We start from the raw sequence: 26,021 nt of genomic DNA on the forward strand, positions 1-26,021 counted from the left end.
CAACACCCAAGCTGACATAAAGGGGGCGGCGCAAGTACAGTTCTAGAGCGGCAAGAATCACCAGAACGACGACCACGACCAGCTGACCTATGATGAACACCAAGCGCGACTGGAGTCCTCCTAACTTCGAAAATGGGCCCCCGAGGTCCTCACTGCTGAAGGCGACCCCGCCAGGCCGATCAATGCTCCGTGCCCATTCCATAAGGACACCTTCAATGCTTCGTGCCCATTCCATAAGGACGCACGTCATAATCATCGAGATTGCACAGTCCTCAAGAAAGAGTTCGATGCCTCGGTGGAGTACAAGCGACCCCACCGCAAGGACTACCGTAGGGACAACAACATGAGCAACTACCGCCACCATGATGACCTCGATGACCATAGGGACCGTGGCGACCGTCGCCATGACGACCTCTACCACGACGACTACGACCATCGCTGATGCGACGACCGCGACTATCAGCACAGGGAGGAGCGCCGTGACCAGCCAAACCCAAGCACCGACCAGAGCGGGGAGTTCCAATGACTGAACCGTGAGGTCAACATCATCGTGGGTAGCCCCAAGGCATTTTGCAGCAACTGCAAGAACAAGCTACACCAACGAGAGGTGCACTTCATCTCCATACGGCCAGTCCAGTATCTGCGCTGGTCGGAGAAGCCCATAACCTTCTCCAGGAAAGATCATTGGGTCCACATTCCAGATCCTGGGTCCTACCTGTTGGTGGCCCGACCATAGACCAAACCCTACTCCCCAAGGTGCTGATTGATGGCGGCAGCAGGCTCAATATCATCTTCACGAAAACCTTGAAGCGCATGGACTTCAAGTTCGAACAACTACAGCCCTATGAAGAATCCTTCTACGGCATCATACCCGGCAAATGATCCTATCCTATTGGCCGAGTTGTTCTGCCCATCACCTTTGGCACGCCCAACAACTACCGTACAGAGCAACTCACCTTTGAGGTGGCCATCTTTAAGACTTCCTACCATGTCATCTTTGGCAAGCTCATGCTGGTGAGGTTTATGGCGATCCCGCATCACACCTACCTCGTCCTCAAGATGCCAGCTCCAAACGGTGTCCTCTCTGTCTATGGTGACGTCGAGACTTCGTACAAGTGCGACATGGAGGCAGTGCAGCTCGCTGAAGCCCTGGAGTACTCGTCCAAGGCCACCGCCATGCTCGCCGAGGCCTAGAAGGTGGACAAGGACCAGCTCACGATCCTAGAGATGGAGCTGACCCCCACAGCGCTGCAGCCCGACCCCAAGGTCAAGAAGATCTGCCGCGGCCTGAAAGACTCGACCAAAACGACCCTCATAGGGTCCGACCTCTCCGCCAAATAGGAACTCGCGCTCACCAATTTCCTCCAGGAAAACTCGGACATGTTCGCGAGGAAGCCATCCGATATGCTCGGTGTCCCGCGGGAGTTGGTTGAGCACTCCTTGGACTTGAGCAAAACAGTAAGAGTGGTCAAGCAAAAGCGTCGTCGCTTGGCCCAAGATCGCAAGGAGGCCATTAGGGTAGAACTTAATAAGCTCCTAGCTGCCGGATTCATCCGTGAATGTAAACATCCCGACTAGTTAGCAAATCCAGTTCTTGTAAAAAAGAAAACCGGTGAATAGAGAATATGTATCGATTACACCGACCTCAACAAGCACTACCCTAAGGACCCCTTCCCTATTCTGCGCATTGACCAAGTCGTAGACTCCTACGACTGGGAGCATCCTGCTCTACTTCCTCAACTACTACTCGGGCTATCACTAGATCGCCCTTAATCCTATCGACCAAGATAAGACGGTGTTCATAATGCCCTTCAGCATCTACCGCTAGAACATCATGACCTTCAGGTTGAAAAATACCAGTGCCACCTACCTGAAGGTAATCCAGGGTTGCCTTGTGATGCAGCTACACAAGAACATTGAGGCCTACGTTGATGATGTGGTTGTCAAGACAAAGGACGAGGATAGCTTAATAGCTGACCTCGCAGAAACCTTCAATAGCCTCCGAGCCTACCACTGGAAACTTAACCCGTGCAAATATGTCCTTGGTGTCCCATATAGAAAGCTCTTGGGCTTCATGGTCAGCCAGCGTGGCATCAAAGCCAATCCCGTCAAGGTCAACGCAATCACAAACATGGTGAAACCTGCTAATAAGAAAGATGTCATGAAGCTCACTGATATGATGGTTGCCCTTAGTCGCTTCATCAACAAACTCGGCGAAAAGGGTCTGCCTTTCTTCAAGCTGCTCAAAAAGACGGACAAGTTCAAGTGGGATGACAAGGCCAACAAGGCACTCGAAGAGATCCAAGATTTCCTCACCACTCCCCCCATCATGGCGGCCCCAGCCGAGCAAGAAATACTATACCTCTACATCTCTGCAACGACACACGTTGTCAGCACCGTGCTAGTTGTGGAACGTGAAGAGCCCGGCCATGCATACATGGTGCAACGACCAGTGTACTACATTAGTGAGGTTCTCAATGACTCCAAGATTCACTACACACAGGTTCAGAAGTTGCTCTACGCAGTTCTGATCTCCTCTAGAAAGCTGCACCACTACTTCCAGGCGCACAAGATCTAGGTGGTATCCTCGTACCCCATCGATGAAATTCTTCACAGCAAGGGTGTCAACGGCCGAGTTGTCAAGTGGTCCATAGAGCTTGACGAGTTCGACCTCAATTTCTGCTCACGTCATGCGATCAAGTCGTAGATCCTGGCTCACTTCGTGGTTGAGTGGATGGAGATCCAGAAGCCGTCCTCCCTAGAGAGGCCAAAACACTAGACTATGTACTTTGACGGCACCCTCAACCTCGAAGGAACCAGCGCAGGGGTCCCCTTCATATCCCGCAAAGGTGAGTAGCTCAAGTACGTGCTCCAGATCCACTACAAGGCCTTCAACAACGGCGTCGAGTACTAAGCTCTCATCCACGGCCTCCGCATCACCGTTTCCCCCCAGAATCAAGCGCATCCTTGCGTACGACGACTTCAAGGTCGTCATCGAGCAAGTTAACAAGAACTGGGACTGCACCAAGGAGTCCATGGACGCTTACTGCGCGAAAATCCACAAACTTGATGCCCACTTCGATGGTCTTGAGTTCCACCATGTCCCCAGGGACCACAACATCGCCACCGATGTCCTGCCCAAGCTCGGCACCAAGCGTGCACAAGTCCCGACTGACGTGTTCATTCAAGATCTCCGGAAACCATCCATTAAGATGTTGGACCCAGATCAAGTCAACGCCAGTGTTGAGGCTCCGGCCAACCCAGCTCCTATTGACATCATGATGATTGAGGCAGAAGGAGATTGGCGCGTCCTGTTCATAGCCTTGATCACTGACCAAATGGTGCTAGAGGACAAGATAGAACACGAAAAATTAGCTTGGCGCAGTACAAACTACATCATCATCGGGAAGGAGCTCTATAGAAAGGTTGCATCCATAGGCATCCTGATCAAGTGCATTCTGCGCAGCGAAGGTATCGACCTTCTTCAAGAGATCCACTTGGGCAAATACGGGAACCACGCTGCCTCGGGCACTTTGGTCGATAAGGCGTTTTGCTCTGGTTTCTACTGGCCAACAGCGGCAACCAATGCAAAGGAGCTCATCCAAAGGTGCAAAGGGTGTTAGTTTTTCTCCAACTAGCAACATCTACCGGCCCAAGCCTTGCGCACCATCCCTCGATCCTGGTCCGTCTCATATTGGGGGTTGGACATGGTCGGACCCTTCAAGACCGCTTCAGATGGCTACACCCACATCTTTGTGGCAGTTGACAAATTTATCAAGTGGATTGAGGTCAAGGCTATCACCAGCATCGAGTCGGCTAAAGCCGCTCAGTTCATGGAGAAAATCACACATCGCTTTGGAGTACGAAATAGGATCATCACTGACCTTGGCAAGCAGTTCATAGGCTCCGAGTTCTGGAACTTTTGCCAGGATAATCTCATCAATGTGTACTACTCCTCGGTAGCGCACCTGCGTTGCAATGGACAGGTCGAACATGCGAATGGGATGGTCCTCCAGTCCCTCAAGTTTCACATCTTCGACGATGCATCCAAGTATGCCACCAAGTGGCTACGTGAGCTACCCTATGTCATTTGGGGCCTACGAACCCAGAAGAGCCGGGCTACCAGCTACACCCCTTTCTTCATGGTATATGGCTCAGAGGCTGTCGTGCCATCCGACGTGGCTTTTGGCACCTCATGCATCCGGTACTACGAGGAAGGCGAGGCAGAAACAAGTCGGCGGGTTGACATTGACAGCCTCGAGGAGCATCGAGTGGCGGCTTTCATCCAGCATGCACGCCACGAGCAGCAGATACAGTGGTACCACCATTGGAATGTCAGAGAATGCTCCTTCAACGTTGGCGATTTGGTGCTTCGCCGAATCCAATCCACCATGGACATGCACAAGCTGGCCGCCCCCCTGGGAGGGCCCCTTCATCATTAAAGAAATTATCCAGCCAGGCACCAATCGACTCCAATGGGCGGATGGCTCAGGCGTCCCCAATCCATGGAACATCGAGCACCTACGACGCTTCTACCCTTAGGATTCAAAAGCTATGTACTCTATTTTCCCTTTTTTACTGAATAAATAAAACCTCTGAGATTCTTTACGTACCTATTGCCTTACTGTTCCTTTGCCCGAGCTGTTCCTGACGCTCGGGGGCTGTCCGACCTGTTCAACAGACCACTCGCTTTCAAGCTTGGGGGTTTCCCCTAGGCGCCGACCTCTGGGTCTCTCATCCTTCTCCTCCCCCTCCCAAGGCAATACGAATAACTCGTGTGGTCGGCGTTCTAGCTCGCGAAACCTAGACAACGTTACATTCACCCCTCCTACAAGCTCGAGATCCAATCTTAGCAGGACGCTGGTTGGGCAAGGCTAGGCACTTAGCGGCTATAGGCCTCAGCTACACATTATCCTGTCGTATGCACCAAGGGAGGATGGAGCTCTTTTTTCCTCACATACGTCAAGTCTGTTATACCACATGTTTTATCATACAGATTGATACACCACAGAGTTTTGTCTTACAGGTCCAGATCGTTGACAGTGTTCTCTGCTACATCATGATACTGGTCAGCCAGTTCTATAAGCACATCCATATTGAAGTCTACCGCGACTCCTGTTCTAGCATGCTCCAAGGGGATCCTCGGGAAGTGTGTCGCCAACATCGCCAAGACGTTCTTGACGCACTCCACCGCAGTATCCTTCAATAGCTCCTTCAGTCGACCAGGTGAGGCCTTGAGGCGATCGAGCAGCGGTGTTGGCGCGGTCAGATTGGTCTCTTGCTGGTCCATGTCCATCACATAGCCGGCCTCCTTACGAAGATCCTCCAGCTCCACCTCCAACCCTGCAATTACCAGTTGGTCATGCTGAAGACTATGCATTGCAGCATCTAAGCAGTGCCCAGCATCTTTGCGCGCGTTGGCTTCATAAGTTAGCTTCTGCGATACAACATACTCATGATGTACCGCCACATCATGCTCTTGCTGAAGGCGCGCATTCGAATCCTTGCACTCTTTGAGGTGCCGCTTGAGCCTTTGCTCCCTGACCTCGGCGTCTGCTCATTGAGACAAAGTATATATCAGCACCAAATTTCAAGGACGGACTGAGTCAACAGGTCGGCACAACATACCTCTCAAGTGCAAAGTAAGAACTTCTTCCTTCAGGGAATGATCTAGGTCTTTCCGCACGGCGTCCTATTTGGCCTTCTTGAGGTCGGCCTTGAGTTGCTCTGCCTCCAAGCGATAGCGCTCGGCCAAATTCTACTTACATTCCAACAATCAGAGCTCTACAAAGCAACTGGATTTTAGATATAAGTTCTTCAGGTTGGTCGGCACACTTACAAATAGCAACTTAGAAATCTCTGAGGATGACTGCAACAGTGTGGCAAGATCCTTCTTATCCTGCGCCACGTCCCCAGCAAGATCAGGCCCGGAGAAATCCTCGGTATCAGCATCATTTCCTCGGTCCCCGGAGAACATCTTGGCAACGGATCATCCCTGGGCAACTCCTCCAGCTGAGGCTCGACTCCGGCTTCCTACCGGACACTTGCCCGATCCCGGAGTCACCCGTAGCAGCTTCCATAGCCTCGGAGCCGGCTACGCCTTATTGCAACATCGGAGTTGGTACAGCTTTGCCGGCACGAGCATCCTCATTCGCCCCAGCCTCCGGAGACGGCGACTAATCGACGGTCCCGTCGCTCGCCCCCTCGCTCTAGGTTGAGCAACCAGTCAGTTGCGCACCGGACTTCTCATCCAGCACGACAATCCTACATTGTCAGTGCGACAAGCAATCTAAGTAAGAGAGGTAGCAACAACAACCACTTGATATACAGTATAAGCAGAACGCACTTACATGGTGCTCTTCTTCTTTACTCAGAACTTGGGGTGCAATGGCGGTGGTGGTGCCGACGCATCTCCACTAGAATCCCCATGGATCTTTGCCTTCAACACCTCCTTGACACGCTCCACGTCGGCCGTGGTCGTCTCAAGAAGCTCGGACTTTTTATTCTTCACGGGTGGGCTCAACGTGTCGGACTCCTCGTCTGCCTCGCTGGACGACTTGGCCGCGGAGGTTGCGCTCGGGGTAGCTTTCTCCTTCTCGTTCCCCTTCTTCTTCCTCTTAAAGCTTGGCTTGTACGACTTGGAGGCGGGCTGCTTCGACACGGCCTGTTGTGTTCGACGTCCAACCGGTGCAGCATCTGCGGCCTGGCCGACTTCTTCTGGCATGCTCTCGTCCGACTCGATGGAGGAGTCAGACTCCCACTCAAGGCCGGCAGGCGGCTGGTCGGGCTCGTCAGTTGGGCGAACCTTGGGACGCTGCTGCTCGACACCTCTAGGAAGTGGTGCCAGGCAAAAGAATTCAAATTTATCATCCTGGTCTATCCACAAGCATAGTCAGCACCAACACAACATCACAAAAAGTATGCCAAATCAATGCCGTTGAAGATTATACTGGGTTGGTCGGCCACCTCTTCAAAGAATAAGTCTTGGGGCAGCTCTTGTTTGTGATAACACCCCCAAAAAACTTAGACACCTGGTTGACGATTTCCTCCTTGGACACCTTTCGCTGGACCTCCCGGGTCGGGTCCTATGGCCTTGTGTACTCAAATGATGGATGGACTTGGTTCTTGATCGGCTGAGTCAGCCTCTGATAGAAATTGATGCTTCACCTGCGCCTTCAAGTCGGCGACCGTCTCCAGCAACTGCTTCACCTGCACCTGCTCCTCTGAGGTTGGCTGGTTCGACCACTCGGGCATGGTCACTAGCTTGTATCTAGTACGCGATGAGAGCTCGGGCTACTGATTGGCGACTGTGAACCACTCCTTGTGCCAACCCTTGTTGGATTCCTTTAACTGGAGGTCGAAGTACTCCTGGACTTTTTTCGGCCGTAGAGAAAAACCACTGTGGCGGATCCACTTCGGATTAGCTTGATTAAACATGATTAAGTCGCCTAATATGCGACACTCATGCCTTAGCCAAGTTAACACGAAGTGCCGTCGGATTTCATCCGATTTAACCACTTGAACAGGACCGAGTTAGCAAACTCACACGAAGGTGAGTGGTTTCAGAGAATACAACAAGTCCACTGATTTAACCAACTTAACCATTTAGTTCGGCCATAAAACAAGCATCAGAGTTTTACAAGATTTAGAAGAAAACAACAGAAGGCAAAACGAGCGGAAGCTACTTCATCGGGGTCGGACGTCCTTGGTGAGGCCAGCCAAGACGTCAGTGATTCCTCTCCTCGCCGTTCGAGGAGGGATCTCACTCGACCGTCCAACCCGAAGGGAGCTGGGGTGGCCAAGTGCCAACAGAAAAAGGCTCGGAAGCAGCAACTTCACCTGAAAAAGAAAAGGCACAACAAGACTGAGCTACTAAGCTCAACAAGACTTAACCGGCAGGGAGTAACTACTCCACCACTTCTAGACATGCAAGGCTCTTTGGCTGAGGGGTTTATTTGCCAAGAAGCACTAAGTAGATCCTGATTTTCAAGTTTTAGCTCAGATTCTAGGTTCATTAACCCGTCTAAGTGAGCACTTACTCTAAGCAAACATAGAACCAACCAAAAGGTATATATATCATCATCAAGACCATGTCATCATCAGATTCCTTTATTACTCAGGGTAGCATAGCGATCAAGCAGTCTCAAACTGTGAGAGGCAGATGAATCGATTCAAGTTCTTTAACCATGCACGGTGAACCTAACCTCACGACATCCGCGCACCACCGAGGGTCGCTTCCTGTGTCGGCCTTCCCCATCAATCCCCTAACCCGTGTCGGGCCCATTTCCTTTGGTGCAATGTTCCACAGATCCGGCCTCTGCCGTTCTGTGACCACACTTGCCACCACGTGCGGCCGCAGGGGAACTCCGTTCCAAGGACAATGGGGCGACCGCTCACGTCTAGGTTCAGTCCGGTACTCGGCTTCCTCATCCCATAATAAGTATGAGGTTAGTACTTTCAAACACTTGATCACGAACACCACCACTGTCGGGCCTTAGCAAGTTTCATAGACAGACGGGGCGATCAGCCGACCACCAAAGAGTTAACCAAAACCCTACCCCGTCCATCGTCCTTATAGTTGTAACAAAAAGGAAATAGCCAACTCCTTACAACTCGCGAGTGACAGGAAATCACTCGGCTTTTGCCGCTTCCTATTTAAGCATGCCAACTACTCGGTCCAACAGCTAGTGTTCATATCAGGGAACTAAGTCATGCATCTACGGTTTCAAGCAACTCCTATACGTAAATGCACAAACAAGGAACAGAAGGCATGCGCAAGTTTGGGAAACTGGGGTTCATGCTCCGGGGCTTGCCTTCGAACAAGGAGGAGGGAAACTGCTCTTCTACTTGGACGACTTCGGCTTCTGGAGGCGGGAGTTCTGCTACAGCTTCGTCTTCTGGCACCGGGTACAACTCGTAGACACCGTCGGCGAAATGCAACGCTACACGAAATGCAATGCAAGAGTTAGCATTTAGACGGTTATTTCAACAGCAACACTTGCAAGTTCTAGCTCAGAAACTTTGTAGCAGAGCTACGGAAAAAGGTGGGGAAGTTCGCTTGGGTTGGAGAAGAACGAGGTAAAAGGGTCGGATGGAAGGAAACTTATGATCTGACCCTTAGACTAGAGGAATAGATATGCTGGGGGTCCTCAGACTTAACGCAGAGAAGTCCCCAAATCTTTACACATATAGCCTCGGGTCTAGGAAAAGGATTCAACCGAGCCCTCGGGCGAGGCGGAGAAAGGGTCGGCTAAACAGACAAGGTCGGGCGAGACGGAACGGGCGTCGGGCGGATAGAAGGGGTCGGATGAGGTGGAAAAAGGGTCGGCAGCTTACCTTCGTCTTACAGGTGAAGCTTGGGGTCGGGAAGAAGCATACTTTTGTGGAAGGACTAAGGCTTTGGACAGCGGCGAGGTCCGGCGGGGTTCCGCCGGCGGCGGTGCTTCTTGTGGACCACAAGCAAGCTCTCGCGCAGCACGGAGGAGCAAGTGACTGGGTGGATTGGAAGGGCGGGCATGGAGCGGAGAGGAGAGTTCCTCAGGGACTTAAGATGTAGCGCTTTGAGAACGAAACAGAGAGCAAGGCGGAAGGGCAACGATGGCGAAGGGGGCTTCGACGGAGCTCTGGCATTCCCTTTTATAGCTGCGCGGAAGAGAGAAGGTTGGAGCGGTGCGAAGGCCGGGAAGGAGCGATCGAGTGCTCTACCGGGGCGGAGATTGAACAGCGGTGCGGCGGAGCAGGACCTGGGGGATGGCACCAGCGGTCATTAGGCACCAGAGACGGGGCAGCGCAGGCGCGGTTTTGCCGGTGGTTGAGATTTGGCGGAGGCGGGCGTCGTCGTGCGGTGGATCTGATGGAAGTGACCGCGGGAACGGCGCTAGAAGCGAGGACGCACAGGTGAGAAGACAGGCGGGTTGCGGTCATGCAGGCGAGCGCGAACCAACAGACTGTCAGGGGCGCGGCTCTGACAGGGCGGAAAAAGGAGCTGTCGCGACCGGGGTCTGGGTTGGCGGAGGGGGAATTGTCGCGTAGCGCATCTGGGGCGGAGCCACGGTGGAGATGCGGCGGAAAAGACGGGAGGCGTTGGGCTTTGCAGCCGGGGGTCTGGCGGGGTGATGATGGGCGCGGGCGGCGAGGTACTGCAGAAAGAGTAGCAGAGGAGCTTCCGCTGCGATTGGGGAAAGGGGCGCGAGAATCCATCCGGTCGTGGTTGGCGACGAGGCGGAGCGGCGGGTGTCAGAGAAGTTGAGCCACGTGGCGGAGAAGCTCTGAGGCGGGCAGGCTACTCGAGTGCGTCTGCCACGGGAGATCTGGGAGAAAGATTTTGTGGGTCCACCGGTCAGTCTCGGTTAGTCCACTGCTCAGATTGAGAGAGAGGCGTTGCGGGAAGACTTAGAAGGATCCGGCGGGTGAGTTGGGGTCGGCGGGGTCGGGATTGGGGAGCCAACGGAGAGGGGTCGGATCTCAGGGGTCGGGACGGGACTGGAGGTTGAGCATTTCAACTCGGGGAGCTGAGGTAGGGGGATGGGGACTCAGATTAAGATTAACTCATGAGATTTGGGGTCGGTTGTCACAACCACAACCCCCAATCACTCACTGTTGTTTTCCCTTGGTCGACATGATTTTCAATTGGTACAGATACTTCCAGAGATCGAAGTATGGGGGGATTCCCAAATATGCCTCACACAGGTGAATGAAAACCGCAATATCCAAGATTGAGTTTGGATTTAGATGTACCACTTCAATCTTGTAGTAGTGAAGAAGACCCCAGAAGAAGTCTCCACACGGGATCCGGAATCTGTGTTCAAAGAACGATGCGAAGACGACTGTCTCCGTCTTGTCCTCCGTGGGCAAGTCTTGCCCGGCGGCCGGCTTCCAGTCCAGCAGCGCCTTGGGCCAAAGGAGGCCCCGGTCGACGAGCACCTAGATACGCTCCTCTGTTATCACAGACTTCATCCAAACCAAGCATGGATTTGGAATGTTCGCTTGCGCCATTTCTTTGATTTCTGGGCATTGCGATTTGGATCTAATACTCGCAAGAGTCTTGATGCGCATACGGCGGCGCGGTGGCAGCGAAGTGCGTGCGAGCAGATTGGGAATCGCAGCGGTGCAGCCTAGGGTTCGTGGGCGCGGTGGTGATGTGCTCTGTGGACTGTGGTGGCTACGACGTGAGTGTAACAGATGGAAATGAAAATGGATCTACGCCCCTTGGGTTTTTGAAGGACGTAACCCTAGCAATAGAATCTACGGGTTTTCCGTTGTCACGGTGCGCGCACCGGATGGAGTCCGCGGGTTTTTCGTTATGTTTTCAATGGCGTGCCTCTGCGGCTCCACGAGTCCTCATCCTCAAGGGCTGGGTGCCTATTTCATGTCGGCGTGACTCCGTGGCTTCGCCAGTCTTGCTTCAGGTCGGCGTGCCTCCGTGGCTCTGCCAGTCCTCGTCCTTAGGGGCTGGCTGCATATTTCAGGGTTGCGTGCCTCCGTGGCTTCGCCTATCCTTATGTTCAGGCACTAGGATTTGCTTTTGGGATCTATTTTTTCTTCTTTGACCATAGGATCGATTATACTAATCGCTTCAATGCTCGGGGGCTGCTCCTATGGAGTGCGTGTTGCGATTCCCTCCATGTCCTTCGCTTCGAGCTTCTAGATGCCCGACATCCATCAACTCGGCACTCGACTTCGCTTTGCATGTATGGCTCTGCGTTCACTCGGATTTTCTTCTTTTTTGAGCACTGTGCAGCCTCTTCGTCACCATGACGCCATTGCAGCTTCAGCCGACTACATTCCAAGCTTCGCTATGATGACCTCAAGTTCCTGTTCGCCTACACAGCGCTTAGGGCTTGAGGGATATGGGTACCCCATAGGTCCCCACTGACTAGGATACTGGCCGGTCCTGACAAGTGGGCCTGCTCGACCAGGGCGTGCGGGCCAAGGATATGAGGATACTTGAAGTACACGTCAAGGAGGCTAGGCGATTCAAATCAGCTTAGATATTGCGAGACATGTATTGTAGTCCGACTCAGATTACCTTCCTTGTAACTACCAAGTAGATTAGATTCAAACCAACTTGTAATCCTAGGTCGTCAACCTATATAAGGTGGCTAACGGAGCCTCCCGAGGGCAACCCAACAATCCAATCCAATCTGTAAACCATGCACCAGCGCAAAGCAATACAAGCCACCAGCATATAGGACGTAGGGTATTACTCTCCAGAGGCCTAAACCTGTCTAAAGTCCCCGTGTCCTTTTTGTTCTCATGATCACCTTCGAGTTCTTGGTTTCGCAATCCCCTCCGCCTACAAATCAACCACTTGGGTAACCTCCTCGTGGACTGTCGGGCTACTAAATCCGACATCCATTGTAATGGATATCTCTAAAACTTAGTAGGGTACGAGTTGAATCAGGATACAGGAGTGCATCCTGAATTATAATTTGTGTACACATGGGGAGTGTAATAGTGGCTCGTCCAGACCCAACAATTACTGCATCGCATCCAGCAATGGTCAAAACTTTTCCATCTCTCTTCTTGAGAGTCTAAAAATATTTGAGCTCCCTAAGTATAGAGTTTGTGGTACAACTGTCCACAAGGCATAATTCCTCCTCAGTTGAGTTGACATCATGAGACATCTATAGTGAAACAAAAAAATTCTAATTAAGAATTCTTTATTCAACATATAGATATACATACAATTATTGAATATCACATACATAGTATAACATTACAATACATAAGAGTTTGTATGACTCAAAGTACATGAGTTCGTACATCTCAACTAGCTACCAATTATTACAACTGGAATTATTGAGGAGTTTCGTACAACTCATACAATGAGTTTATACATCTCTACTTATTACAACATTGACACATGACAAATATAGAACATCAACAGCTGACTCGAGATAATATGATTGATAGTAGATCAATCCTTCAAGTGGATCAGAACACTGGGATTACTCTAAATCTCCAAGTGGATCCTTCAAGAAGTACTCGATGAGCATGCCATCCATAGGATCTTCTTCTGGAAGACTGAGCGTGCCAACAGTTGCAGCGGGGTTCTCTTGAGGAAGAGTAAGGTTTTTATGCGGTTCAGTAGGAGCTTGTCGAGAACTTCCAACCTTCGGTGTAGCCTCAGAAAGATTGAGGTGAGCTTCATATCTTGGCTTGTCAGACTTTGGTTTCTTGAGGGATTTTTGATATAGAAGAACTAGATGTGGTGGGCAACGACACTCTTTAGCAACATGATTGTTGCTACCACATCTGTTGCAAAGCTTACGGCTATTGCCTCGAGGTGGTGGTGCCTTTCCCTTTCCTTTTCCTCTCTTATGGAATTTGCACCTATTGTTGAATTTGCGTTTACCAGCCGAATTCTTGGAGAAGTTATTCCCCTTGAATTCCTTCTTATTATCAGCATTATTATTAACAATGTAGTGCACCTCAAGCAAAGGAGCAAAACCTTGAGGGCGTTGATGAGCATTCTTTAAAAGAAGCTCATGATATTTTTCTGCCTGAGACAATGTATGAGTAAGCTGAGAATATTGCTAGAAGTTGCTTGAGCGGTATTGCTGGTGCAATATCCTGTCCTCCTGAAGCATAGTAGATAGAGTTTTCTCTATCTTTTTTGCATTCGTTGACTCTTTCTCGCAAAACTTCAACTTGGAGCAAATGCTATGAACAACATGATTGTAGTCTGCAACAGTTTTGAAGTCTTGCAGATGAAGGTGATTCCACTCATGATTGGCTGAAGGCCAAATGAGTTCCTTCTCCTATTCATAACGCTCTTTAAGAGCCTTCCATAAAGCAAGTGGCCATCTTTCCATTAGATACTCTTGTTTGAGATCTTTATGGATGTAGAGCTTAAGAAGAAAAAGAGCAAAAAATTTCTTCTTGTCTGTAACTGGGGGAGCCCCATCTACAGGCTCTTGTATAGCCTCAACAATCCCACGAGAAGCAAAGTTAATTTCGATATCCGAAGCCCAAGTTGGGTAGTTGTGCCCATCAAGGGCGAGTTCATCGAACTCTTTATTTGCCATGTCCCTGCAGTTATAAATTAATTTATGGAGGTAAATTAAGAATCACAATGGCGATGTTGTAAGCTCAAAAGCAAAATAAGAAATCACATATGATATTAGGAAGTATAGATAGAAGACCTTACATTAGAGTTAATATTTTGAGAATTAGTAAGCACATTATAGATAATCTCCAAATTAATGGAGTAGATCTCCTAGTAGTGGGCAAGTAGCTTGCTGCCTAAAAGCATGGTCTCTGGACTAATACGTTCAAAAAGAAACATACCGCAGCCAATGCCTAGGTCTCCACTACCCTATACCTGACTAATTATCAAAATCAAACTCAAATAGCCTCCTATGTTTATTTGGGAGAGCATGTATAAGCAATTATCTGAAAGATGTAGATCTCTTAGCGATGGGCAAGAAACTTGCTGCCTGTCTCTGGGCAACTAAATTCTATAAAAGAACTTAGCGTAGCCGGTGCCAAGGTCTCCATCACCCTATGCTCCAATCCCAAGAAAAGTATGTAATTTGTTTTGCCTGAGATCCAATATAATTAAGTGCAACTTAATTAAAGGATGTGCTAAGTTAAAATGCAATATTTGAAAGAAAATTGCAATTTAAAACAAAGCAAGTAAGTAGAGTATGTCTTAGAAAAATACGAAGGCATAAATACTAAAACATGGACGGTAATTCATAAAACATAGTCTGAATTGCATAAAGGACAGACACGTATGTACAATTACCTACAACATCAGGGGTCTAAACAGTAAAGTACATAGACACATAACACTGATGAACTGTTGAAACAGAATTACTAACTAACATAGGGACTAGAATATAAAATTCTGCTGAAAATAAAAGATAATGATAACTATTGGTACGGGCCGAAGCAACTTCGGAATCGGCCCACACCAACTTGCAGCCTGCAGAGGCCCATCCGGGAGGAGTGGCTGGCAAGTGGGCTGGTGGGGCAGACAAGGCTGGGCCGCCGAAACGGCTTGGCCCGGTCTGATCCAAAACCACCGCCGCCGTCGCAGTATAAAGGGATGAGCGGTTAGGGAACCCTAACCGCTCCAGCGCCCATCCACGGTGACCGGCAGCGCCGCCGCAACTGCCGCCGCCCCACCACCATCTGGCCGCCCGCTGCAGATCCAGGAGCTTCTCAGCCCCCCTCGTTAGAGGAGGAAGCGGCGCGGCCACCCATGCCGTTGGGGAGGTGGCAGTGGCTGGTGGGGATGAGTCCAGGCCAGCGAGCAGCTGCAGCGGAGGCGTGGAGGCGGGCGGCGCTCGGGCTGGGGAAGGAGGCGGCCGGCTGCAAGCGGCGTGCCGTGATGGTGCTCGCGGAGCTAGGTCCCGGCGGCATCAGGGTAGGTAAGCGGCGGCACCGGCGTCCTGCAACGGGGGAAAGAGCCCATGGAGGTGGCTCCATCTCGATCTCATGGGCTCTTCCTCCGGCGACGTGTTGGCGATGGCGGCCCGCATTGGAGCCGGCGGCGAGTCCAAGTCCAGGGGCGCGAAGCACTCCGCCGGGTGCAAAGGCACGATTGCGGTCCATCCATGGACGACACAGAAGTGCACGTTCTGCACCGAGATGCGACGTGGTGGGTCGACGGTCAGCTGTGGCGCACTTGGTCCAACGCTGACGTTCAGCTTCGCTCCATCCGCGCGGTAGTTGAAGGGACGGCGACCACCAACATTCATGCACGCACCACGACAGCGGCAGCGGCGGGCGACGAGGGGGCCAGCCGAAGTAGCGGCCATGGCGTTCCAGGCGAGGAGACCACGACGCGCTCCAACGGGCATCGTACCCTGGTTGAAGGCTAGGGAACGGCGCACCAAGCGACGGAGGAGGAACTGCAGGCGGCGAGCGTGAAGATAGCGAGGAAGATGCATGACAGAGGCGACAATAGCATCAATGGTAGGCATTGTTATCTTCAATCGTCGGAGGCCAATGCCTTCTCGTTCTTCCTGTCGATCTTTAACTTTTTCTTTCTTTTTTCTCTCGGAGCAGTGCTGCTAACGTGTTTGAGCGTGAATGTGTGAATGTAAACGAGAGACAATTGAGAGGGAACAATCAAACTTTATTCAAACTGATAGTATCCATTTATACAAGATGTGGAGGTGCCTCCGATGGACGTGATGGAAACCGTCGTGTCCTCCCGTGCTGACACCGGTTGTGGTAACCGCCATCGTGAGGATGGATGAGATCATCCATTAGTTCTGTAACACTTTGAAAATGTAGATTATCAGTGGAAATTTAGGAGTATCTTCCTCAGATAATAATGTTCCTAAAAGAGTACTACTTTGAAACAGAGGAAATCGACTTATCAGATTCCTATGAAGCTTTTATGAAATTGCTTTGCTCCATATGAATCTTAGAAGATTTTATGAGGTTAGGTCTAACCTCGTAGAAAAGTTCCTGTGTTTTCTCTGCGCTCCATCCAAGTAGTCCTTCCTACAGTTTTTTCTGATCTCGTTTCTTCACTCAATGGTAAGTGCTAGAGCAATTCAATCTTGCAATTTTTCTAATCCAAACGTGCATTACGTATACAGCTCTCATTGTAAACTTTCTAAAGCTTTCTGTCACTACTGATAATTCTGCATGCAAAACGGCGCGCATTTCATTGGTTGCACGCACTGCAAAGGCCATCGCAGTTAACATGATATTCTACGACGTCAGGCAGTAGGTCCAAGGAACCAGGAAGGCTTGAGTTGGCAAAGCTTTCAGAAATTTTGAATCAGAATCCACCGACCATGAATGAAATGGACGATCATGTTACAGGTACATCTGTCCACGACTGATTCCAGTAAGGAATGTTAACTGTGTTTATCAAGATTGTCTAGACGTTTCTGAATTTCTCGAAGTCATATTATTATGGCCAGGAAAAGAATAGCCTAAAGCTTTAGGAGCTTGTTGGATTCAGGCATTCAGCTCACTTGCATTGCACATTCCAATCTGTCATTCAAACGGCTATTGGTGCATCTGCTGATCTGATCTCTGGCATAAATCAAGTAACTTACAAACCCAACATAGGACAGCGATTATGTACCAAATTGGTTTCCGACCCAAATTGCCATCAGAAGGGATGTCATGTAGTTCATATCACCGCGTTGGGCCACAAGTGCCCATGAACTGCTCATAGCCCTTGCGCAATAATCCCACATCACTTGGCAAATGAATTAGGGAAATTATGTATGTACAGAAACCTTTTACTCCCTATTCCCAAGGGGGCAAAAAACCCAAACAGAACTGAACGGCGCAAAGTACTTTGCATTCTTGCATATGACCACACACAAAACCACAGGGCAAGAAAAACCCCCCACCATTTCTGAAAAGAAAAGCAGAGGGAAAAAGGGATGCAGATCCAGGGCTGAAGAACAGCTGCTGCCATCAGAAGGGAGAGTACATACGTTGTGATCTCATCGCATCAGGCAAACACAAGCCACGAATTGCTCAAAGCCCTTGCGCAATATTCCCAACATCACTTGGCAGCAAGAAGCAATAAGCACCCCTTCTGGGGAAACAAAAATACGTAGGATTAAGGGGAAAAGATGAATCACGGCACCTCCGAAGACTAGAGAGGAGAAAGGAGCCGCCATGGCTGGAGGCGGCGGCTCACGGTTGTGCCGCCTGCTGCCCGCAGGCCGCAGCGGTAGGGTTAGGGGACGGCTTAACACGTGCGCGCGTGTGCTTTCTCATGGGCTAAATTGGGCTACCAAAGATGGGCTCAAAGTGGCAACACAAAGGCGATCCATCCAAACAGAAAAAGGAAAGGCCCATGCCCCAGATGTGAGTTCACAGTTCTGACTTCTACGCCTCTCGCAGTCCTGCTTGGCTGCTTCCCGACTTCAGACTTCGACAACTCCACAGCATCACGCTCGCCTCTCGGCCACTCCAATAGTCCAATGGCGTGCTCGCTCCTCCCGCTCCACGCCCCCCTCTCCTCTTCGCCTGGTCTCCTCGCCTCCCGCCCCGCGTCCAGAGCCCTCCCTCTGTGCCCCCGCGGGCCTAGGGTTCCGCGCAACCGTCCCCCGCCCCCGCCGCGAGCGCTCCCGGACATTGCCGCGGGGGCTGCGTCGGGAATTCGGGACGCGCTCGCGGACGCCTTCCTGGCGTCGCCGCCGACGTGGCGGTCCGCCGCGGCCAGCAACCTCGCCGTATTCGTCGCCGGATCGCCGGTGCTCCTCTCCGGCCTCTCCGCCTCGGGCGTCGCTGCCTCATACCTCCTCGGCACCCTGACGTGGCGCGCGTTTGGTCCCCCGGGGTTCCTCCTCGTCGTCGCCTACTTTGTCGTGGTGAGTCGATCCGACCCGTTCTGCATTGGCCGGAATGGACTAGTTTACTGTGAATTGGATTGGTTGCTGTGTGGTATGATACATTCCCCTGATGTCGGTGATGTTGTCATTCCGTGGCTGCTGAGTAGTTGCTGCAGATCATGTTTGCAGTCTGAAGGGGCTAGATTGTACCTAGCTACGACTCACTGTTTTTGGATTGATGGACTCGGTATCGACTGCTGCTACGATTAGTAATGAATTGTCAGGCTGTTTCGCTTGTCTGATCTTCCCAGGATCTGACATGAATATTAAGTGTGAATCACTGAATTGAACCATCTTTGTGCAGGGATGTTCCACCAAGTACAACTACTTTCAAGTTTCCACATCCATAAATTCTAACTGAATTGACATGAATCCATAATGATGGCAACTTTATGTCCTTAACCTCTCTACCTATGTGAGTGGGTATTAGAGGTGAGTGCTTTCTAGTAGCCACAATAATTTAACGTTGCTTGGAAGATAATAGGGAAAATGAATACTATTATTGGCCCTATCTGTAAGCTGCTCCTGCTTTTGTTAATAAAGGACAGTCACCAATTAAGAAATCAAGGCAACAGGAAAACTCTGTTACTTAGTCCCCATGCGCAGATAATTGTATAATCTGTGCCTGTTTTCTAGATTCTTTTGGGCAAAACCCTCTGTAGCTTGGTACTTCTTATCCTTGATAGGACTCGACGTGGCTGTTTCAAGCGTATAGCTGTATACTGATGCAGCTTAATGTGTTGGACTTGAATAGTGCTGTACTAAAACCTTATGTCCTGCTGCAATGCAAATGGACTGGGGTACATTTTGCTCCCTAGAACTATTGAAGAAAAACCTCTGTAACTTAGTTTATACAGTTTGAAAATCAAGTTCATGTACCTCAGTAGCACTTAAACTGTAGATTTTAATTTTGCAATGCTTAAGGTATAGAAGCCATGATTTACCAACATTAAAGACTGGATGAGTGGAGGCTTTTCCTCCTGGTTTTCAACATTGAATTAAAATTGGCAAGTTTTGTATGGATAGGGATGTAGTTTGTACATATTTAGCACCTCATCTTAATTCGATTATGTGTGCAGTCTATGGTTTTTGACACCATGCTATCATTTTGCATGACTTAGATTGCTTGCCTAGCTGACAAAGCCAGCTAATTTGCCTTTTCTGATGCTTTATCCATTGTTTCAATCCTTCTAGGCTACCTGTCAATGTTAATTTTTCATTTGATAAGCAGGGTACAGCAGTAACTAAGCTGAAGATAAAACAGAAGGAAGCTCAAGGAGTGGCTGAGAAAAGAGGAGGAAGGAGAGGGCCTGGAAGTGTTATTGGTTCTAGCGCTGCCGGTTGTGTTTGTGCTCTACTTTCAATATATCATGTAGGTGGTGCAACATTCTCTGAGCTCTGGAGACTTGGCTTTGTTGCCAGTTTCTGTACTAAACTAAGTGATACAGTTTCCAGTGAAATAGGGAAGGCTTTTGGAAGAACGACGTAAGTTTAGTTTTCAAGATTTCCTCCTGTATACTTTACATTCTTTTGTAGAATGTAAGTCAAAATGGAGTCACAGTAGATGCCCAGTACTGAGTGCTCAATCTTGGTTCTTTTGTAGAATAGATACCTGGTGACAACATTTAAGGTTGTTCCTAGAGGTACAGAAGGTGCAATCAGTATTGAGGGTACACTTGCTGGAATTCTAGGATCTGTGTTTCTTGCAAGTGTTGGTTATCTTCTTGGGCAGGTACATGTTTTTTGTTTGAATTTCGGTATCATCAGAAGCATCCTCAATTGTTTAACAAGGATCGAGCTCGCTCTCATATTTCTTTTCTTTAGTATGCCAATATTTCTGTAGTTCAATAGTCAATCTGGGTCAAAGACTACGAAATCACATAATCGAGTTTTTTTTTCCTGAGCTGTACCTTGCACATCGCATTCAAAAATTTCAATTTCTACACGGAAGCTACAGTTATTTGTGAATTTTATACTTCTTACACTGGACTGTAATAATTGATACTCCGTCAATTCATTTTTATAGGATGTATTAGGATTTTAAAAGTATCTATAATACAAGATTTGGCATCAAAATGTGCATTGAATTTGACTAATTGTTGCTCAAAATTTATGAAGTTTGACTTTTCCCAATTTTTGTACGCTCTAAAAAGAAAAGGAGTGAGGTGTCATTGCTGAAGATAGCATCCTGCATTATGTTGCAGGTGAATATATCACAAGTTGCAGTATGCCTTCTTGCGTCCCAGATTGCAAATTATGGTGAGAGTTATATTGGGGCGACATTACAAGATAAGGAAGGTTTTGAATGGGTGAGTTTGCGCTTTTACCTGACAAAATACTTATTCTTTATCTACAAAGCTTGTTTAAATTTTCCAGTTAATCCATTTCTTCATTTTGCATGTTTCCTGTTTTTTTTCTCAGCGCTAACTGTATGCTGTTTGCATCATCGATGACCTGTTGCTGATCTATTAAAAAAATCAAAAGAGGGAAATCATTTAAGCATGCCATAATTGCATCTGCTACCCTCTGGATAACCATCTTATTTTCTTCTTTATTCTTTAATCCTAGGTCAATTTCAGCATAAATGAGTTAAGGGCATTCTCAGCATGTGGCTTAATGCAACCTATTATATAATCCTAGATCTTTTGTATAATCCAATATTGATGTGGCATAATGCAAAGGCCATTATATAATTTCCTCTGCTGGTATTTGTACAACTTTCGGATGTTTAGTAAAAGTGCTGCATGCCTGCACCTAATTGACAAAGAAGACATTAGCTCCCATGGCTTTCTTGATCTCTGTTTTTAGGCGTGCAAACTAATTATAGGATATATCATATATAGGCAGAGCACAATTTGCAGTTGTTAACATTGTTTTTCCTATTATATCTCCTAGCAGCTACCTAGGATTCTGTTCACAATGATCAAGAACACGTGACATCATTTGGGTTTTTCTTTTGGATGAAATTTTGTGTTGCAAAAACCACAGACCATTATCCTGACCTCACTGTTTCTTATTCTCAATGTATCATGCTTAGCTCTGTATGGTTCATGGAAAATTTTCTCTTGAAACTAATGGTGAATATTGTTCTATGCAGCTGAATAACGATATTGTCAATGTAATGAATATCTCCATTGGTGCCATATTGGCTGTTCTAATCCAGCAGTTGGTCGTGAGTTGGAGCTCTTGATTTTTTCCATTTGACTTCATCTGTGCGCTGCTTTTGTAACTTATACTTTAGTAGTAGCTACTATATTTTGCCCATCTGAAATGTAACCGTAGATTCACATTTGGGCCATTCCAACTTTCTCTAGGTTCTATTCTTTGTTAGTAGTTATGCCTACTGTGAAAATGCAAAAGTGTCTTTCCTTCAGGTACACTGAGTTTTTCTACCTGTGCCACTAACATGGTGTTTTAAGTTAGCTGTTAACTTAGTGTTTAAGTCAGCTTTGAATCGTTTATGATGTGAAACTTGCCCCACTGGCGATCGTTTGCTGAGGAGGCGAGAACTCAGAGCCTGTCACCCAGTCGGTGTGTTGCCAATGCTGCCGAGAGTACTCTTAAGATGTGTTGATTACTAGCGCTACAATCTCCAAACAGTAAACAGTGGTTCTCTTTATTTGAAGACATTCTATTTAATGATGGGACATGGTGCGTCGCGAGGTGACGCAGTTGCAGGCAGCTCCATCGTCCTGCCAAGCATCACATGGTGCTTCTTGCTTTTATGGAGAATCTTGTATAGATCGGTCATCTCAGCCTGCTGCTTGCCTGCTCCCTTGCCATCGGCATCCACTAATATTTGAGTCAGACAGCTTTGGTCACATCGGCTGGGATGTGTAGTCTCGACCCACACCTGGGTTGGGGACTTCGCTTGGGGGGCCTTGCGGGGATGCATGATTCGTCTACGATTATGAGTTCGTGCCAGTGCCACTGCCACGCCGTGAGACTCTGAGCTCGCATTTGTTCCCTCCTGAATCCTGACTGGTTCGTGCGCCATTCATTATACTCCCTTTGCTTTACGTGTATTCATGTTATCTTTGCCCATGACGGTGCATTGCCGGTGCTTCTGGAGTTGTGGTTAGATACCAGTGAGGAACTTCAGGAGCTCTTGTATTTTTGGGTGGAAATGGTGGTTGTTCTTGTTTGTATGATCGCTACTTACCTGTTACTGACTTCTGATACTTTATTTATGTTTTTCTTCTGTAGCCTGCTTCATGCAGAGATGGGTTTAAGAGCGGCTGCTGAGCGAAAAGCATCTTGGAGACAAGCGCGCACTTACCGCTACGGAAAAACGACCTTTTCCAAAGCTGTGAATGACATCTTGCAGAGATGACAATGCTGCCATGCAGGCGATGCAGGTTACACGCTTGGGTTGTGAAATAATGGGGTGCTTCAGGTAATGGGCCCCCTCTCTTTTGCACTTGCATGCGGCTGATCTGATCTCCAGTGTAGGCCATAATAGCCGATCCGTCCGAAAACGATCCCTGCCACGGGCGGAAACGTAACCACCTGCCGGACCAGTCAAACTACGTACTAGCCTCGTTACACTGTAGCAAGGACCGATGGTGACATGGTGTCATGTGTGCGGTTTCCTCGTGGAAATCATGACGCGCGCATTAGTATCTGCACTGTGCATCGGTGAGCCGCTGCCCCTACTGCACAGACATACCATTTCCCCATGGCCAGCGGGAAGATCGCCCGGACGGCCCGGTGCCTGGCGGACTTCCGGTTGCTCATGTTGATGAACATGACTGTGTAACGTCGGCTGTGTTCGCGCGACCCGAACGCGACGCGAGGCCCTGGCCCCTCCCTCTCGTCCCGTCAATCGAGTTGCCCTCCCTAGTCACGAGCTACCCGTTTTATACCGCAAGGGCCTTCATGATTCATGGCGAGACTCCCCGAAGTCCCAAACCCCACAGCCGCACGCGCGCGCACCATGGTGCCAGCCTCCGTTGCCCTGCTGCTGTCCCTGCTCCCAATGGCCGTGTCCCCGGCGGCGGCGGCGGCGGCCATGGACACAGCCGAGAGGGAGACGCTGTTCCGCGTCATGGAGGCCGTGTCCTCCGACCGGGACTGGCGCGTCGAGAGCCCCGACCCGTGCGGCGCTCCGTGGCCGGGGCTTGAGTGCAAGCCGGCCGGCGCGGGCGGTGGCGACGCCAACGCGGGCGCCGCGGCGCGCATGCACGTCACCCGGCTGGACTTCGGCGTGGAGCCCAACCCGACGTGCAAGGACACGGCGGCCTTCCCTCCCGAGGTGTTCTCCCTGCCCCACCTCCAGTCCCTCTTCTTCGTCGACTGCTTCACCAACCCGGCCGCCACCACGGCGCTCGCCCTGCCGGCGCCCGCCAACCTCTCGGCCTCCGGCCTGCAGCAGCTCAGCATCCGGGCGAACCCGGCGCTGTCCGGCACGGTGCCGCCGGCTCTGGCCACCCTCCGGTCCCTCCAGGTGCTCACCATCTCCCAGAACGCCCTGGTCCGTGGCGGGATCCCGCCGGGCATCGGGGACCTCACCTCGCTCGTGCGCCTTGACCTCAGCTACAACTCCCTCTCCGGGCCGGTGCCGAGTCAGATTGGGCAGCTGAAGAGCTTGGTCGGCCTGGACCTGAGCTACAACTCGCTGTCCGGCGCCATCCCGAGACGGATCGGCGAGCTGCGGCAGCTGCAGAAGCTGGACCTCAGCTCCAACAACCTCACCGGCGGCGTCCCGGACACCGTCGCCAACCTGACCTCGCTCACCTTCCTGGCGCTCAGTAACAATGGCCTGGCTGGCCGTTTCCCTCCTGGCATCTCCGGGCTGCGGAACCTCCAGTACCTGATCATGGACAACAACCCGATGGGCGGGCCGCTGCCCTCCGAGCTCGGCGGCCTCCCCCGTCTCCAGGAGCTCCGGCTAGCCGGCTCCGGCTACTCGGGCCCGATACCGGAGGCGTTCGGCCAGCTGTCGAGCCTGACGACGCTCTCGCTGCAGGACAACAACCTGACCGGACCGATCCCGGCGGCGCTGAGCCGGCTGGGGAGGATGTACCACCTCAACCTGAGCAACAACGCGCTGGGCGGGGCCGTGCCGTTCGACGGCGCGTTCCTGAGGCGTCTCGGCGGGAACCTCGACCTGAGCGGCAACTCCGGGCTGTGCCTGGACGACCGGAGCAAGGTGCGGGGCGTCGGGGTAGGGGTCGGCGTTGGCGCCTGCCGCGGCGGCGGCGACGGTGACATCCCGTCGTCGGCGCGTAGTAGCTCCGGTAGCTTGATGACGACGAGGGGTTCCTCCCAGGACAGCCTCCTGCTGGGGCTGCTTGGGCCTGCGTGTGTGGCTTTGTCCTGCTTTTTTGCCTTGAACGAGCACGCGCCGTATTGATTGGGCTTTGTGCTCGTACCTCCTCTGTACGTATTCGTGCGTTGCAATGTTTGATTGTCAGATGATCGGAGCTTAGCAATAGCTCGCAGTACCAGTGAGCTTGCGGACTGTTTTGTTTGATGCTTTGAGCGCGGAGCACTTTTCAGGACGTGGGTACACGTGCACCTGCACACAACACTCCTGAATCCTGAATACCATTTACCTAAGCGAGAGAACACTAATGGCTTCAAACCGACGAGGCTGGTCACGACCAACAGCGGCCCAAATCGATGTTGCCTTCTTCATCTTTGCCTCCATTCTCCAACATCGATGGCCGGCGGCGCCCGCGCACTGCCCATTGCCCCCACCCTGGTCTTCCTACCGCTAGTTCCTGGCTCCCTGCCACCCGGTCCATTGGACTGCCCTTCCACAACCGACTAAGCCTTCGTTTACTTCACCCCCAACTTTCAATTTTGGCACTATTCAAAAAGAAGATTTCCCATCACATCAAACTTGCGGTACATGCATGGAGTATTAAATATAGATGAAATTAAAAACTAATTGCACAGTTTTGTTGTACTTTGCGAGACGAATCTTTTGAGCCTAATTAGTCAATGTTTGGACAATAATTCACAAATACAAACGAAAAGCTACAGTATGCTACAGTGCCGACACAGTAATTTTGGCACTTCCAATTTTGACAACTAAACAAGGCCTAACCAAGACCTTTTCTTCTACTCGTACTACTATAGCGGTCGGGGCTCGGGAGATGAACCCCGGCAACCTAAACGGAACCTTCTTTTTTATTATTTTTTTACTCTTTTACGGTACACAATACTGCTACTTAGTAGTATATAGTATAACTTTATGTTAGTGTCAAAAATAAAATCTTAGTGATGTCATTTGTATTCTTTTACCATGATACCCTTATACTACCGATAGGTGAACCCGGCAACCCTAAACGGACCTTCTTTTTATTATTTTTTTACTCTTTTACGGTACATAATACTGCTACTTAGTAGTATATAGTATAACTTTATGTTAGTGTCAAAAATAAAATCTTAATGATGTCATTTGTGTTCTTTTACTATGATACCTTCATACTACCGATACTACTAATAGTATCCAATTAATCTTAACCGTTCAAAAAATCGAACACTAATTATAGCTGTACAACTTTTTTTTTCGGGTAACCCTAAACGGAGCCTTGACGGGCATCGAAGTCTAACGGTAGCAATAGCAACCCCCGTGCTATTTCGAGTCGTACGTCAGCCCTGTCTCACAATGTACGTTCTTCTTAATCTGCAGCACTTGATAGCTACGGTGTAGCCAGACTCACAAAGCAGGAGATACTACAAGAA

At 50.0% G+C, this 26,021-nt stretch overlaps 2 protein-coding genes and 1 long non-coding RNA gene across 4 annotated transcripts; 2 read left to right on the top strand and 1 right to left on the bottom strand.

The window, feature by feature from the left end:
* Positions 1 to 15,992: 15,992 nt before the first annotated feature.
* LOC117855656 (uncharacterized) lies at positions 15,993 to 17,709 on the bottom strand. Of its 2 annotated transcripts, none has more exons than XR_004640535.2 (2): positions 16,414 to 17,709; positions 15,993 to 16,229 (listed from the first exon to the last, which is right to left on the bottom strand). It is a non-coding gene; the product is annotated as an uncharacterized lncRNA (long non-coding RNA). The 2 variants fall into 2 exon arrangements; XR_004640534.2 differs by having other exon boundaries at positions 15,993 to 16,237.
* Positions 17,710 to 17,855: 146 nt separating this feature from the next.
* Positions 17,856 to 21,703, top strand: LOC117858994 (protein VTE6, chloroplastic). Its single transcript, XM_034742157.2, has 5 exons — positions 17,856 to 18,305; positions 19,558 to 19,811; positions 19,935 to 20,058; positions 20,531 to 20,635; positions 21,424 to 21,703. The coding sequence occupies exons 1-5, from the start codon at positions 17,916 to 17,918 to the stop codon at positions 21,514 to 21,516; spliced, it is 966 nt and encodes a 321-aa protein (XP_034598048.1). The 5' UTR covers positions 17,856 to 17,915; the 3' UTR covers positions 21,517 to 21,703.
* An 811-nt stretch (positions 21,704 to 22,514) lies between these two features.
* On the top strand, positions 22,515 to 24,775 carry LOC117858993 (uncharacterized). Its single transcript, XM_034742155.2, has one exon. It carries the CDS (start codon positions 23,212 to 23,214, stop codon positions 24,679 to 24,681), a length of 1,470 nt encoding a protein of 489 aa, XP_034598046.1. The 5' UTR covers positions 22,515 to 23,211; the 3' UTR covers positions 24,682 to 24,775.
* Positions 24,776 to 26,021: the final 1,246 nt, after the last annotated feature.

This window comes from Setaria viridis, chromosome 5, assembly GCF_005286985.2.
Source record: "Setaria viridis chromosome 5, Setaria_viridis_v4.0, whole genome shotgun sequence".
NCBI lineage: Eukaryota > Viridiplantae > Streptophyta > Magnoliopsida > Poales > Poaceae > Setaria > Setaria viridis.

What these genes read in the sequence shown, in the direction of transcription:
- LOC117858993 (XM_034742155.2), top strand. Translation starts at nt 23,212, where the DNA reads ATGGCGAGACTCCCCGAAGTCCCAAACCCCACAGCCGCACGCGCGCGC.
- LOC117858994 (XM_034742157.2), top strand. Translation starts at nt 17,916, where the DNA reads ATGGCGTGCTCGCTCCTCCCGCTCCACGCCCCCCTCTCCTCTTCGCCT. An exon ending in TTGGTTATCTTCTTGGGCAG is followed by an intron (nt 20,059 to 20,530) that starts GTACATGTTTTT and finishes ATTATGTTGCAG; the next exon opens with GTGAATATATCACAAGTTGC. An exon ending in ATAAGGAAGGTTTTGAATGG is followed by an intron (nt 20,636 to 21,423) that starts GTGAGTTTGCGC and finishes TGTTCTATGCAG; the next exon opens with CTGAATAACGATATTGTCAA.